Raw genomic sequence first — 14967 nt, forward strand, 5'->3', positions numbered from 1 at the left:
ATCCACCATTACCGAGGCGTGAGTAGGTAAACAAAGTGGCCGGGAAGCTCGAACTGGGCAGACCCCACCATAGCTCAGCAAGGCCTGCTGCTTCTATAGACTCCACCTGTGTGGGCAGGGCATGGCTGAACAAAAGGCAGCAGAAACTTCTGCAGACTTAAACGTCCCTGTCTGACAGCTCTTAAGAGAGCAGTGGTTCTCCCAGCACGGCGTTTGAGCTCTGAGAAAGGACAGACTGCGTCCTCAAGTGTCAGGGGGGTAATTGGAGACACCTCCCAGTAGGGGCCGACAGACACCTTATATAGGCGGGTGCCCCTCTGGGACGAAGCTTCCAGAGGAAGGATCAGGCAGCAATATTTGCTGTTGTGCAGCCTCTGCTGGTGATACCCAGGCAAACAGGGTCTGGAGTGGACCTCCAGCAAACTCCAACAGACCTGAAGCTGAGGGACCTGACTGTTAGAAGGAAAACTAACAAACAGAAAGGAATAGCATCAACATCAACAAAAAGGGCATCCACACCAAAACCCCATCTGTAGGTCACCAACATCAAAGACCAAAGGTAGATAAAACCACAAAGATGGGGAGAAACCAGAGCAGAAAAGCTGAAAATTCTAAAAACCAGAGCGCCTCTTCTCCTCCAAAGGATCGCAGCTCCTCGCCAGCAACAGAACAAAGCTGGACGGAGAATGACTTTGACGAGTTGACAGAAGTAGGCTTCAAAAGGTCTGTAATAACAAACTTTTTCGAGCTAAAGGAGCATGTTCTAATCCAACACAAGGAAGCTAAAAACTTTGAAAAAAGGTTAGATGAATGGCTAACTAGAATAAACAGTGTAGAGAAGACCTTAAATGACCTGATGGAGCTGAAAACCACGGCATGAGAACTATGTGATGCATGCACAAGCTTCAATAGCCGATTTGATTAAGTGGAAGAAAGGATATCAGTGATTGAAGATCAAATTAACGAAATAAAGCGAGAAGACAAGGTTAGAGAAAAAAGAGTAAAAAAGAAATGAACAAATCCTCCGAATAATATGGGACTATGTGAAAAGACTAAATCTACGTTTGACTGGAGTATCTGAAAGTGACGGGGAGAAAGGAACCAAGTTGGAAAACACTCTTCAGGATATTAGCCAGGAGAACATCTCCAACCTAGCAAGGTAGGCCAACACTCAAATTCAGGAAATACAGAGAACACCACAAAGATATTCTTTGAGAAGAGCGACCCCAAGACACATAATTGTCAGATTCACCAAGGTTGAAATGAAGGAAAAAATGTTAAGGGCAGCCAGAGAGAAAGGTCGGGTTACCCCCAAAGGAAGCCCATCAGACTAACAGTGGATCTCTTGGCAGAAACCTTACAAGCCAGAAGAGAGTGGGAGCCAATATTCAACATTCTTAAAGAAAGTAATTTTCAACCCAGAATTTCATATCCAGCCAAACTAAGCTTCATAAGTGAAGGAGAAATAAAATCCTCTACAGACAAGCAAATGCTGAGAGATTTTGTCACCACCAGGCCTGCCTTATAAGAGCTCCTGAAGGAAGCACTAAACATGGAAAGGAACAACCGGTACCAGCCACTGCAAAACCATGCCAAATTGTAAAGACCATCGATGCTAGGAAGAAACTTCATCAATTAACTGGCAAAATAAACAGCTAATATCATAATGACAGAATCAAATTCACACATAACAATATTAACCTTAAATGTAAATGGGCTAAATGCCCCAATTAAAAGACACAGACTGGCAAATTGGATAAAGAGTCATGACCCATCAATGTGCCATATTCAGGAGACCCATATCACGTGCAGAGACACACATAGGCTCAAAATAAAGGGATGGAGGAAGACCTACCAAGCAAATGGAAAGCAAAAAAAAAGCAGGGGTTGCAATTCTAGTCTCTGATAAAACAGACTTTAAACCAAGAAAGATCAAAAGAGACAAAGAAGGCCATTACATAATGGTAAAGGGATCAATTCAACAAGAAGAGCTAACTATCCTAAATATATATGCACCCAATACAGGAGCACCCAGATCCTTAAAGCAAGTCCTTAGAGACCTACAAAGAGACTTAGACTCCCACACAATAATAATGGGAGACTTTAACACCCCACTGTCAACATTAGACAGATCAATGAGACAGAAGGTTAACAAGGATATCCAGGACTTGAACTCAACTCTGCACCAAGTGGACCTAATAGACATCTACAGAACTCTCCACCCCAAATCAACAGTACATTCCTCTCAGCACCACATCGCACTTATTCCAAAATTGACCACATAGTTGGAAGTAAAGCACTCCTCAGCAAATGTAAAAGAACAGAAATCGCAACAAACTGACTTTCAGACCACAGTGCAATCAAATTAGAACTCAGAATTAAGAAATTCACTCAAAACCGCACAACTACATGGGAACTGAACAACCTGCTCCTGAATGACTACTGGGTAAATATTGAAATGAAGGCAGAAATAAAGATGTTCTTTGAAACCAATGAGAACAAAGACATAACGTACCAGAATCTCTGGGACACATTTAAAACAGTGTGTAGAGGGAAATTTATAGCACTAAATGCCCACAAGAGAAAGTAGGAAAGATCTAAAATTGACACCCTAACATCACAATTAAAAGAACTAGAGAAGCAAAAGCAAACAAATTCAAAAGCTAGCAGAAGGTAAGAAATAACTAATATCAGAGCAGAACTGAAGGAGATAGAGACACAAAAAACCCTTCAAAAAATCAATGAATCCAGGAGCTGGTCTTTTGAAAAGATCAACAAAATTGATAGACCGCTAGCAAGACTAATAAAGAAGAAAAGAGAGAAGAATCAAATAGATGCAATATAAAATGATAAAGGGGGGTATCACCGATCCCACAGAAATACAAACTACCATCAGAGAATACTATAAATACCTCTATGCAAATAAACTAGAAAATCTAGAAGAAATGGATAAATTCCTGGACACATACATCCTCCCAAGACTAAACCAGGAAGAAGTTGAATCTCTGAATAGACCATTAACAGACTCTGAAATTGAGGCAATAATTAATAGCCTACCAACCAAAAAAAGTCCAGGACCAGACGGATTCACAGCCGAATTCTACCAGAGGTACAAAGAGGAGCTGGTACTATTCCTTCTGAAACTATTCCAATCAATAGAAAAAGAGGGAATCCTCCCTAACTCATTTTATGAGGCCAGCATCATTCTGATACCAAAGCCTGGCAGAGACACAACAAAAAAAGAGATTTTTAGACCAATATCCCTGATGAACACTAATGCGAAAATCCTCAATAAAGGCCGGGCGCAGTGGCTCACGCCTGTAATCCGAGCACTCTGGGAGTCCTAGACGGGCAGATCACGAGGTCAGGAGATGGAGACCATTCTGGCTAACACGGTGAAACCCCCTCTCTACTAAAAAATACAAACAATGAGCCGGGGTGGCGGGCACCTGTAGTCCCAGCTACTCGAGAGGCTGAGGCAGGAGAATGGTGTGAACCTGGAAGGCGGAGGTTGCAGTGAGCCGAGATCACGCCACTGCACTCCAGCCTGGGCAACAGAGCGAGACTCTATCTCAAAAAAAAAAAAAAAAAAAGAAAAGAAAAGAAAATCTCAATAAAATACTGGTAAACCCAATCCAGTAGCACATCAAAAAGCTTATCCACCATGATCAAGTCAGCTTCATCCCTGGGATGCAAGGCTGGTTCAACATACACAAATCAATAAACGTAATCCATCACATAAACAGAACCAACAACAAAAACCACATGATTATCTCAATAGATGCAGAAAAGGCCTTTGACAAAATTCAACAGCCCTTCATGCTAAAAACTCTCAATACACTAGGTATTGATGGAACATATCTCAAAATAATAAGAACTATTTATGACAAACCCACAGCCAATATCATACTAAACAGGCAAAAACTGGACGTATTCCCTTTGAAAACTGGCACAAGACAAGGATGCCCTCTCTCACCACTCCTATTCAACATAGTGTTGGAAGTTCTGGCCAGGGCAATCAGGCAAGAGAAAGAAATAAAGGGTATTCAATTAAGAAAAGAGGAAGTCAAATTGTCACTGTTTGCAGATGACATGATTGTATATTTAGAAAACCCCTTTGTTTCAGCCCAAAATCTCCTTCAGCAACCTCAGCAAAGTCTCAGGATACAAAATCAATGAGCAAAAATCACAAGCATTCTTATGCACCAATAACAGACAAACAGAGACCAAATTATGAGTGAACTCCCATTCACAACTGCTACAAAGGGAATAAAATACCTAGGAATCCAACTTACAAGGGATGTGAAGGACCTCTTCAAGGAGAACTACAAACCACTGCTCAACGAAATAAAAGAGGACACAAACAAATGGAAGAACATTCCATGCTCATGAATAGGAAGAATCAATATCGTGAAAATGGCCATACTGCTCAAGGTAATTTATAGATTCAATGCCATTGCCATCAAGCTGCCAATGACTTTCCTCACAGAATTGGAAAAAACTACTTTAAAGTTCATATGGAACCAAAAAAGAGCCCACATAGCCAAGATAATCCTATGCAAAAAGAACAAAGCTGGAGGCATCATGCTACTTGACTTCAAACTATACTAAAAGGCTACAGTAACCAAAACAGCTTGGTACTGGTACCAAAACAGATATATAGACCAATGGAACAGAATAGAGGCCTCAGAAATAACACCACACATCTACAACCATCTGATATTTGACAAACCTGACAAAAACAAGAAATAGGGAAAGGATTCCCTATTTAATAAATAGTGCTGGGAAAACTGGCTAGCCATCTGTAGAAAGCTGAAACTGGATCCCTTCCTTACACCTTAGACAAAAATTAATTCAAGATGGATTAAAGACTTAAATGTTAGACCTAAAACCATAAAAACCATAGAAGAAAACCTAGGCAATACCATTCAGGACATAGGCATGGGCAAAGACTTCATGACTAAAACACCCAAAGCAATGGCAACAAAAGCCATAATAGACAAATGGGATCTAATTAAACTAAAGAGCTTCTGCACATCAAAACAAACTACCATCAGAGTGAACAGGCAACCTACAGGATGGGAGAAAATTTTTGCAATCTACCCATCTGACAAAGGGCTAATATCCAGAATCTACAAAGAGCTTAAATTTATAAGAAAAACACAAACAACCCCATCAAGAAGTGGGCAAAGGATATGAACAGACACGTCACAAAAGAAGACATTTATACAGCCAACAGACACATGAAAACAAACTCATCATCACTGGTCATCAGAGAAATGCAAACCAAAACCACAATGAGATACCATCTCACACCAGTTAGAATGGTGATCATTAAAAAGTCAGGAAACAACAGATACTAGAGAGGATGTGGAGAAATAGGAATGCTTTTTACACTGTTGGTGGTAGTGTAAATTAGTTCAACCATTGTGGAAGACAATGTGGTGTTTCCTCAAGGATCTAGAACTAGAAATACCATTTGACCCAGTGATCCCATTATGGGTATATATACCAAAGGATTATAAATAATGCTACTATAAAGACACATGCACACGTATGTTATTGTGGCACCAATCACAACAGCAATGACTTGGAACCAACCCAAATGTCCATCAATGATAGACTGGATTAAGAAAATGTGGCACATATACACTATGGAATACTATGCAGCCATAAAAAAGGATGAGTTCATGTCCTTTGCTGGGATATGGATGAAGATGGAAACTATCATTCTCAGCAAACTATCACAAGGACAGAAAACCAAACAGCGCATATTCTCACTCATAGGTAGGAACTGAACAATAAGACTACTTGGATACAGGGCAGGGAACATCACACACAGGGCCTGTCAGGGGGTAGGGGGTTGGGGGAAGGATAGCATTAGGATAAATACCTAATGTAAATGACGAGTTGATGGGTGCAGCAATCCAACATGGCACATGTATACCTATGTAACAAATCCGCACGCTGTGCACGGGTACCCTAGAACTTAAAGTATAATAATTAAAAAAACAAAAACAAAAACAAAAAGATGTGACCTTGCAGCCACTGGTCTCACTAATCCTAATCGGGGTATTTTCTTTCCCATATCACATCTTGAAAGGGAGGCCTTACTTTTGCTCCTACAGGACTACTGCTTTGCTCTATCTTCTCTAAGAAACACATCCATAATGAAGGTGTGTGCCGCCTCAGGTGAAGCGAGAAGAGAGAAGCAAGTTAGCCCAACCTCCTCCTTTCTGCTGGGGAACATTCCAACCACTGATTCCTGGAGGGAAAAGGAGAGAACAAGACAACATTCTGTTTCAAACTAGAGACAGAGATGAGAGTGTCCCCTCCTTCTAAAAAGAAGTGTGACATCTTCGTAAAGGGGAAAGGCTGTCAGAGCCCCACGCTTGTACAAGGTCCAGTGCAGGAAGCTAGAATGTGGCCACTGAGAGCTCATCACTTCAGTCCATGGACAGACAATGCCAGGCAAAGTGCCCTTCTCCCAAACACCTCAGTAGAGTCTGGCTATCCAAGGAATGCCAAGTAATGTTTCTTAGAACTTTCTTTGGAATCCTGAAATGGTGGCCTGAGCCTTGGATTATAAAAGAGGATTCCCCTATTTCCCATCACCTCATGCCTCATGCTTGGCCTCCTCTGCAGGACTGGGCCAGATGATCAGATGGAAAGAGAAGGATTCACCTGAGGCGGCCAATAGCTCAGAGGTCATTTCTCTTATGGATATAGTTCTAAGAGAAAATACAGCAAAGCAGGAGTTCTGTAGGAACAAAAATAAAGCCTCCCTTTGAGAATTCAAAGATGTGATATGGGAAAGAAAATGGCCAGATTAGGATTAGTGAGGCCAATAGCTCAGAGGTCATTTCTCTTCACAGGTGTCAGTTTAGCCTTGATTATGCTGGGGCAACCCAGCTCGACCTTGTCCTTCCATGGACCTGCGGTGTCCACGTTTCCATCCGTTGTTTGTTTCTCGATTTACTTTTAGGACAAAAAAAGTCCCCAGCTTTTATTTTGTGGTAGACCTCTCAGAAACCCATCAGCATGCCTGTGAGCTTAGCCTATGCTGCTCCTCTGCATGGAATACCTTCTCTCTCCTCTCCACGGTGACTGCCTCCTCTTCCTTCAACGCCTAGTTGAACTGCACCCTCTGTGAAACCTCCTCTCCCTCTCCAGGAAAGGTGAGTCGCTTCCACAGCACCTGTTTCTGCTCTCATCCTCACGCTCAGCACCCTGTAGGACCCCACGAGCCCCCGGGGGCCCAGCAGGCAGTCTGGAATGGAAGATGGGTTTCAGTGATTTATCATGCTGCCACTGGCCCTGAGGCTTTATCTGTAAAACAGCATCCTCCTCGCCTACCTCAGAGCCACTGTGAGGCTCAAACAAACCCCCAGGGTTAAAGTGGGAGCGGTAACTTGTAAAAGAACCCCCAGGTGTCACCTCATTCATTGATTTCCTCATTCACAAGGCACCAAACGCCAGTCACTACCAGGCAGAAGCTGACAAAGGCACAGTGCTGACCTTCAAGGAGCCCACCATCTAGGGTGGGAGGCAGGAGCAAGCGAAGAGTCACAGAAGTGCATTTCCACTCTGATGAGGGCAAGCCCAGAGCACCAATGCAGGCTGCTGGCTCAGGGAAGCCTGCCCCAACCAGGAGATCCCTAAGCTGACTTCAAAAGGCCCCAGAAGAGTGAGTAAGACAGAGGGCATGGTGTCCTGAAAGACATTCCATGGCCAGGGGTGGGAAGGACAAAGCAACGGCACAGAGCCACAGAGCCAGCATGTTTTTATAACTGTGACAAGCTGTGTCACAGCAAGTGTGAAGCAAGATCGGGAGCAAAGTTGAGAACACGTGGGGCCTGTGTGCCAAGCTAGGGAGTTACAAGGGGGGAAAGATGGCGGAGCCCCCAGAAGTTGGAAGCAGGAGTGAGTGTTGCAATTGGAAAGATCACCTTGGCTGCAGTGTGGGGAAGAGATTTTGGACAAGTCTAAGGCTCCAGGCATGGCGGGTAGGGGGAATGACAAGAGCAAATCAGAGACGAGAACTACATTTGACCCTTGAACAATGTGGGGGCTGGGGCACTGAGGCCCAAAGTCACAAATCCACATATAATTTTTGACTCACCTAAAACTTTACCAGTATAACTTACTGTTGGCTGGAAGCCTCACCAATAATGTAAACAGCTGATTAACAAATATTTTCTGCGTTACATGCATTACATACTGTGTTCCAGCAATAAATTAAGCTAGAGAAAAGAAAATGTTACTATGAAATTGTAAGGAAGAGAAAATGTATTTACTATTCATTGAGTGAAAGCGGGTCATCATGGTCTCCATCCTCATGGTCTTCATGCTGAGTAGGCTGAGAAGGAAGATGAGGAGGAGTTGATCTAGCAGCTCAGGGGTAGCAGAGATGAGAAAAAAACCTGCCTGTAAGTGGACTCACAAAGTTCAAACCCATGTTGTTCAGGGGTCAACTGTAATACTGCCTGAAGACCTGCTCAACATCAGGCCACTTTACATATAAGTACCTCATCCCATTAAGATGCAAAAGTATCCCATCAGGTGGACAGTACTGGTCTCACTCGACAAATAAGAAACAGGCTCAGAGAGGTTAAGCGACTTGCCCAAGGTCACACAGCCGGCACACAGCCTGGGCAGAACTTGTGTTTGTCCCTTGTACTCTGTCAGGCTTCCGATCTGCAGGCTGACGGACTGGGAAGCAAAGTGTGGAGGGACATTAAGTTAGAAGGGTTAGCAGGGACAAAACTGGGCAGAGGGATCACAGGCCAGGCTAAGGAGCCCTTTACAGTCCAGGCTCTGAAGGTTTAAGAGCAGGGAGATGCCGTGACCAGAGCTGTTCACTATGAAGATTAACCTGGCAGAGCAGGGAGGACTAGCTAGGTGAGAGGTGGGAAACAGGGGAACTACTCATCAGTTGTCTGACCAAGATTTACTGAGCACCTAATACGTGCCCCTCTCTGTTCCAGGTCCTGGAGTACCAGTAGTGAATACAACCAAGATGCCTGCCCTCAGACAGCCTGCCTTCTAGCGGAGGAACAACCAAGAACAAAATAAACAAGCAAAATATACAGTAGGTCAGAACGTGATAAGGACTATTGAAAAAAAAGTAGAGCAAGGTGAGTGGCCGGTTTGTACTGGGGGCTGCAGTACTTAAATAGGGTGCTTAAGAGGAGGCAGACAGAGAGGACAACTGGGACAAAGATGAGAGGCAGGAGTGTGGCTGGCACATGAGGTTCAACCACAAAGCCAGTGTTCTGGGGCTGAGAGAAGAGTTGTGGAGTGATGGGAGGGGACATGTCGTGCCAAGCTTTGGAGACCATGGTGAGAACTCTGGCTCATACTACTTGGGGGGATGATGATGACCCAAAAATTAGGAGTCTGTTCACTGCTGAAGAGGGCAAAGGGCAGAAGCTCCATTTAAAAGGTTCTAATAAGCCTCGGGCCTTTCTCTGCCTGAGAAACTTACTTTCTGCCCTCTGCCTCCCTAGATTACTGCCCCAATGCCTGGAGGAAAATCAGGTGAAGGCTAAAAGCCACGTAGATAGCTAAAGAGGGCAAATTGGACCTCCAGCTCCACTTCCGCAGGTCTATCTCAGTTCACACAGCCCTTGCACACGCTCCCTTTTAATTCTCCAAGCATACCTCTCACTTCCAAAACTCCTGTGACTCTGCTGATGAGGGCGTCTCGGCCTGGAATGTTCCTCCTTATCTGCATTGTGTGGGTGTCAAAAAGAGTATATTTTGATGACCTCTCCCCGCCCCTCTTGCTTGCTCACATCCCCTTCACTCCTTTCAAAGTCCGTTCCCAAAGCCTCCAGTTCACCGTCCTGGGCTGCTTTTAGCCAGGTAAGACCTGAAGTGATCCTCTCTTGGAACCTGGTCTGGGGCCTACACATCTGGGTCAGTCTGGGGGTGCTCTCGAAGGGCCACCTTCAAAGAGCGAGCCTCGGCTGGATTCAGTTCCTGGGTCCCAGCCGTCCGACCTCTGCCACAACGCTCAGCAGACCCCTTCCCCTCTCCGGGTCTCAGTTGCCCCGTGAGTACAGTCCCTGCTCCAACACGCAAGGTCAATCGTCTTTGGCTGCTCTGATGCACTCGGTCCCTAACTTAGCCTTAGGTCAGCCCAGAAAGCACCCGACCCGGGCGGCCCCGCAGCTCCTCACCCTCCCGCCCTGCCCAGTCGCTGACACAGGGTGGCCTCCAAGGGCAAGGCCACGACTCTTACCCGTCCGCAGGTGCCCCACTGGCTGGCCTCACCTCGCAAGCAGGCTGCACCCACTGAACTCCAGTCCCGGAACACCACCTTTTACTCCCCTCCCGTGTGAGCCGAGAATCAGCCGAGCTTCTTCTACCAAGATGATTGGCCCAGCTCGGCGTCGGCTCAGCTAATTGGCGCTCACGGCGTGATCTTGCCCAATAAAGACAAGTCTCTGTCGCTAGCGTGCCCCTCCCCGCGCTGGGCCTGGGCTTTGCCAGGTTAGTCCCACCCTCTTCGGCCCTGTACCAGTAGGGAGCGGCGGCGGCGAGCGGACGGCCAATGGGGAGCGGGGCTGTGCGCGTGGGGCGGTGGGAACGGCGCCGAATCAGTGTACACGTCGGTTGCCTAACAACCGGCAGTGGACTCCTTTGGCTATGGTGAGTGCTGCCGCTCTGTCGCGCCCCACGCCCAGAGGCTGAGCCCTTCCCAGGCCTCAGCTCGGCCACGCCGCCTCTCCTGCGCCTTTCTCGGCTTTGACGCACCAGTCCTTCCTTTGAGCTCTTTCCCGGAAGAGTAGGGTACAGACGCTAACCAACCTACTGGGCCTGCGCTTCGCTGCTGCCTCCCCTTCACCCACAACAGGCCCACACCCGCCCCTCGGGCTCCCCTGGCCTTCCCTGATCACCTTGGTGAACCTCCCTGGGCAAGAAGGACTCGAATCCCTCACAGGCCCCTGACTTTCTCAGACCTTGGCCCCCTGGCCGCCTCATTCTGCCAAAATTTCCACACAGAGCTGGGAGAAGGTGTATTGTGTTCTATTAAAGTGTTTTTTACAATTTAAATATAGGGGCATTCAGGGGATGCTGTAGCTTCTTGGAGAAGGCACGAAGGTGTCAGATGGATTGAGTTTTATTACTCTATACTGACACAATATACATCTTAACAACTTGCTAATATTTGGCCAAATCTAGAAGTAATTGGGAAGTCAGAGTACTTACTGGGAAGCGGAGTACTGGGAGTGGGCATTGTAAGGCAGTTTCCAGAACCAGGATCCCCACCTTCAGGAAGAGCTAATTATCTCTACTTATTCACATTTTCTTGACTAGCTCTCTTTTGGGATGATTTTCAGTAAGAGGTATCCTTACTGAACAAGTGATCTCCCTGCTTCTAGAAACGACAGTAAAGAAAACGGAGGGATAGAAGTTCATGGAAAGATTCATTGTTCTTGCCAGTAAACCCTGTTATCTTTCTTGTTAAGCAAAGCTTTGGAATTGGTTGCTATAAAATTCTTTAAAAATACATATGGGTGTCTGTAACTATGTTATGTAAATATGGACTGTACGATATATTATTGTGCTTGTGTATTGCATAACATATGAAGGCCTCCAACTTTAAGAAGACAAACATGACATCAAGTTCCCAGAGAAAAAGAATGAGTCCTAAGCCTGAGCTTACTGAAGAGCAGAAGCAGGAGATCCGGGAAGCTTTTGATCTTTTCGATGCGGATGGAACTGGCACCATAGATGTTAAAGAACTTAAGGCAAGCTCTATGCATTCCTGCTGTACCGCCCTTCCTTTCCTCTGCCTCTTCCTTGTCATCTCCCTATCACCTCTCTACCCCTTTTGCCCTCTTCTCCCTGCAATAAATAACAGGGGAAGTTGTACTGTGCTCTGTTTTCCTGTCTTTACTTAGAGTGTTATTAAATAAAATTGATTGCAAATGTCAATTAGATCAATGTTATAGTGTTCCCCAATCATATTAACATGACCACATCAGATGCTGGCTTAATGCTCTCAACACTGTGATTTTTGCTCCTGCTAGTTCAGATGTGCTTATTGAGACAATCCTGTTTTCATTATAGGTGGCAATGAGAGCCCTGGGCTTTGAACCTAAGAAAGAAGAAATTAAGAAAATGATAAGTGAAATTGACAAGGAAGGGACAGGAAAAATGAACTTTGGTGACTTTTTAACTGTGATGACCCAGAAAATGGTGAGTAGCTAAGACAATTAGCATGGTATGGCGCCCCAGTCATCTGCAGAGGCCCATGGCATCTGCCTGTTAAAACAGTCATGTGACCACAGAGCAGTCCAGGTAGCAGCTGCATCAGGAGGCCTGCCCTTCCATCATGTTACCTTGGGCTCCCAAAACAAGCCCTTATACTTCTTTCTCCAGACTTCCAAGCAGATACGTCTTCCCACGGAATTCCAAACCAGTTAGGAAATAGATATGGGATAGGGAGAGATATAGGGATAGGGAGCAAACGTCACCTTGGATGGAGTGCCTGGCTTGCCTGGTGTTTCTCTGAGGCCAAAATGGGCTTCCTGACACTTGCTGCAAGTCTAGACTCGAGTTACATTGTTAAAAAGGAAAGGGTGACCTGACGGGGCAGTGGCAGGGCTACAGGACACGAGTAACCATGGTGTCCCCCTACTCATGGGTTTTATGTTCTATTTGGTAAGTCCGAGAAAGATACCAAGGAAGAAATCCTGAAAGCTTTCAAGCTCTTTGATGATGATGAAACTGGGAAGATTTCGTTCAAAAATCTGAAACGCGTGGCCAAGGAGTTGGGTGAGAACCTGACTGATGAGGAGCTGCAGGTTTGTAATGCATCACACTGGAACCTAAGATTCCCACCTTTGGGCCCTCTGTGACTTTTCTGTTACATTTTCCCTAGTGTGAGCACCTCTTTGAAGGAAAGCCAGTGTACTTTGTCCCTCTGTGGACAACTTAATTCTCCTTTAATAGTCAGACAAACCTATGAACCCTGCTTCCAGAAAAATGCACGTATGCACAGTTTTGCCTACTGTTTTACATTCCAGGAATCCCTCTAGTCAAGGTAATCTTCAAGCTCCCTCCCAGGTGATAATGTTTGACAAAGTATGCGTTGATTTTCAAATAAGTTTTCAGGAACCAAGCTATTATCAGGAGTAGCATACTGGCATTGGGTGGACTGCAATTATCTATTCACATAGTGTTATTAAAAGTCTATTGCTTGCCAGGCACAGTGGCTTATGCATGTAATCCCAGTACTTTAGGAGGCTGAGGCAGGAGGATCGCTTGGGGCCAATAATTTGAGACTAGTGTGGGCAGCATAGAGACCCCGTCTCTAAAAAAAGTCTTATTACTTAGTCACCTTTTGGCATTAGTTTATAAATTAATCTAACCTGAATCTTTACTGTCATATAGGAAATGATTGATGAAGCTGATCGAGATGGAGATGGAGAGGTCAGTGAGCAAGAGTTCCTGCGCATCATGAAAAAGACCAGCCTCTATTAAGATCAGTGTCTTCTTTTTCTACTGCAAGCACATGTAACTAGATTTAGTGCCTGCCGTTGTGTGAAATGTGGCTTTTGAGAATACAAACTTTTCCCCCACTGACCTCCCTTTATCACTTTAATAGTGACCTTGAGTCTATTTTAGCTGTTTGGAAGTGTTCTTTGATATTACAGTTCTTTGTAAAATGACCTGCGAATTACCCTAATTCTCAAAAGCAAAACAAGAGCACATTAGCGTGAGGAAAAGGATCTTAAAGCTTTGAGCACCTGCCATTTTGCCTTGCATTGTTTCCCTCTTATCATGCATTTCCACATATCCACAAACACAGGACGACTTTAGACAAGCACATGTTACACTTGTGTCACCACAAGCAGTCATTCTTGAGTGGCTCCAGTTTTTAATTTGACACTTGAGTTTAGTTTTCTCTTTAATAAAACCCAGTGAACTCTTGCACTGGCATTTGGATGTGTGTTAATGCTATTTGTTTTGTCTTAAAAATAAAACCTTTCTCGGTTTGAACTTGTGTTCTCTAAGGATGAGTTCTTTAGCTTTGCTTATGAGTTCCTCTTCTCAACTATTGTGTTGAAGGCAGCCTGTTAGATACAAAACTCCTTACCAGCCTATGGACAGAAATGAATAATCCTTTGCTACTTTCCTGGCGTGAATTGTTTTTTGCCTTGGGAACCTGCTGGTTTGTAAAACTAGCAGAAATTTTATATTATTTCTAAGCCTAAATGATGCTCTAAAAATAGTTTTGGCAAAGTGTAAGACTGGAAAAGAGTCTTGTTAGTAATTTGTGCTTGAATAAAATGGGGAGAGCCAGGCTAATCCAACACTAGGATGGATTCAGCCAACCTCTCATGAATTTATTTGCTTATGGTGTCTCATCGACTCTTGGAGGTGGGTTGGGCTGAGTGACCCTGTCCAGCCATCTTCCTGGCCTTGCATGGGATTGCCTGTGAGAGAAATCCTGGTAGATGACATGAAAGTCTCTGCTTCAGGTTGAGAGTAGGGAGACAGAAGGGGTAAGGGAGAATAGAAAATGCACAATGATATGATGGAATGCTCCTTTGTTCACATGGAGACAGAGAAAACAGATTTTCAAACTTCTGGGGGTAGGCTAGTCACCTGGGGATAGGGTTGTACTGATTTAGCTAATAAAAAGAAAGCCTAGGTAAATTTGCATTTCAGATCAACAATGCTTTTTTTTTTTTTTTTTTTAGTATGAATATATCCCATTTGGATTTTTTGTTTATTCATTGTTGATCTTAAATGCAAATTTACCTGAGCATCCTATATTGCCACTGGTAACCCTACCTGGGGAGCACGTTCCAGAGGCCAGAAGCCTGGCCCTGGGTCTCATGCCTGGACCCTGACATCCTGTAGGACTTGGGGGCCCAGGAATATGAACTTTACCATATCCCACAGAGGAGTCTCATGCAGAGGGACTGCTCCTTAAGAAACACTTGG

At 44.8% G+C, this 14967-nt stretch overlaps 2 protein-coding genes across 6 annotated transcripts in view; one reads left to right on the forward strand and one right to left on the reverse strand.

Moving 5' to 3' along the window:
• Positions 1–10397, reverse strand: part of NSDHL (NAD(P) dependent steroid dehydrogenase-like) — a 32826-nt gene extending 22429 nt beyond the window's left edge. The window contains exons 1-2 of one of the 4 annotated variants that reach the window (XM_026451408.2): positions 10247–10397; positions 9664–9730 (exon numbers count right to left, since the gene is read on the reverse strand). The gene's annotated coding sequence lies outside the window, so the exon portion shown is untranslated. Of the gene's footprint in view, positions 1–5893; positions 5926–9663; positions 9731–10246 lie in introns of those variants that run through there. The other 3 variants (XM_026451409.2, XM_026451410.2, XM_026451407.2) reach the window with 3 other exon arrangements.
• Positions 10398–10581: 184 nt separating this feature from the next.
• CETN2 (centrin 2) lies at positions 10582–14021 on the forward strand. Of its 2 annotated transcripts, none has more exons than XM_026451405.1 (5): positions 10582–10656; positions 11601–11759; positions 12082–12210; positions 12681–12818; positions 13408–14021. In XM_026451405.1, exons 1-5 carry the CDS (start codon positions 10654–10656, stop codon positions 13495–13497), a joined length of 519 nt encoding a protein of 172 aa, XP_026307190.1. In that variant the 5' UTR covers positions 10582–10653; the 3' UTR covers positions 13498–14021. The 2 variants fall into 2 exon arrangements, with proteins under 2 accessions (XP_026307190.1, XP_026307191.1); XM_026451406.2 differs by lacking the exon at positions 10582–10656 and adding an exon at positions 10882–11022.
• The last annotated feature ends 946 nt before the right edge of the window (positions 14022–14967 follow it).

Source organism: Piliocolobus tephrosceles, chromosome 12 (assembly GCF_002776525.5).
Source record: "Piliocolobus tephrosceles isolate RC106 chromosome 12, ASM277652v3, whole genome shotgun sequence".
In the NCBI taxonomy this organism is placed as follows: domain Eukaryota; kingdom Metazoa; phylum Chordata; class Mammalia; order Primates; family Cercopithecidae; genus Piliocolobus; species Piliocolobus tephrosceles.

Coding starts and splice junctions, on each gene's coding strand:
- CETN2 (XM_026451405.1), top strand. Junction 11,760..12,081: donor TAGATGTTAAAGAACTTAAG/GCAAGCTCTATG, acceptor TTTTCATTATAG/GTGGCAATGAGAGCCCTGGG. Junction 12,211..12,680: donor CTGTGATGACCCAGAAAATG/GTGAGTAGCTAA, acceptor CTATTTGGTAAG/TCCGAGAAAGATACCAAGGA.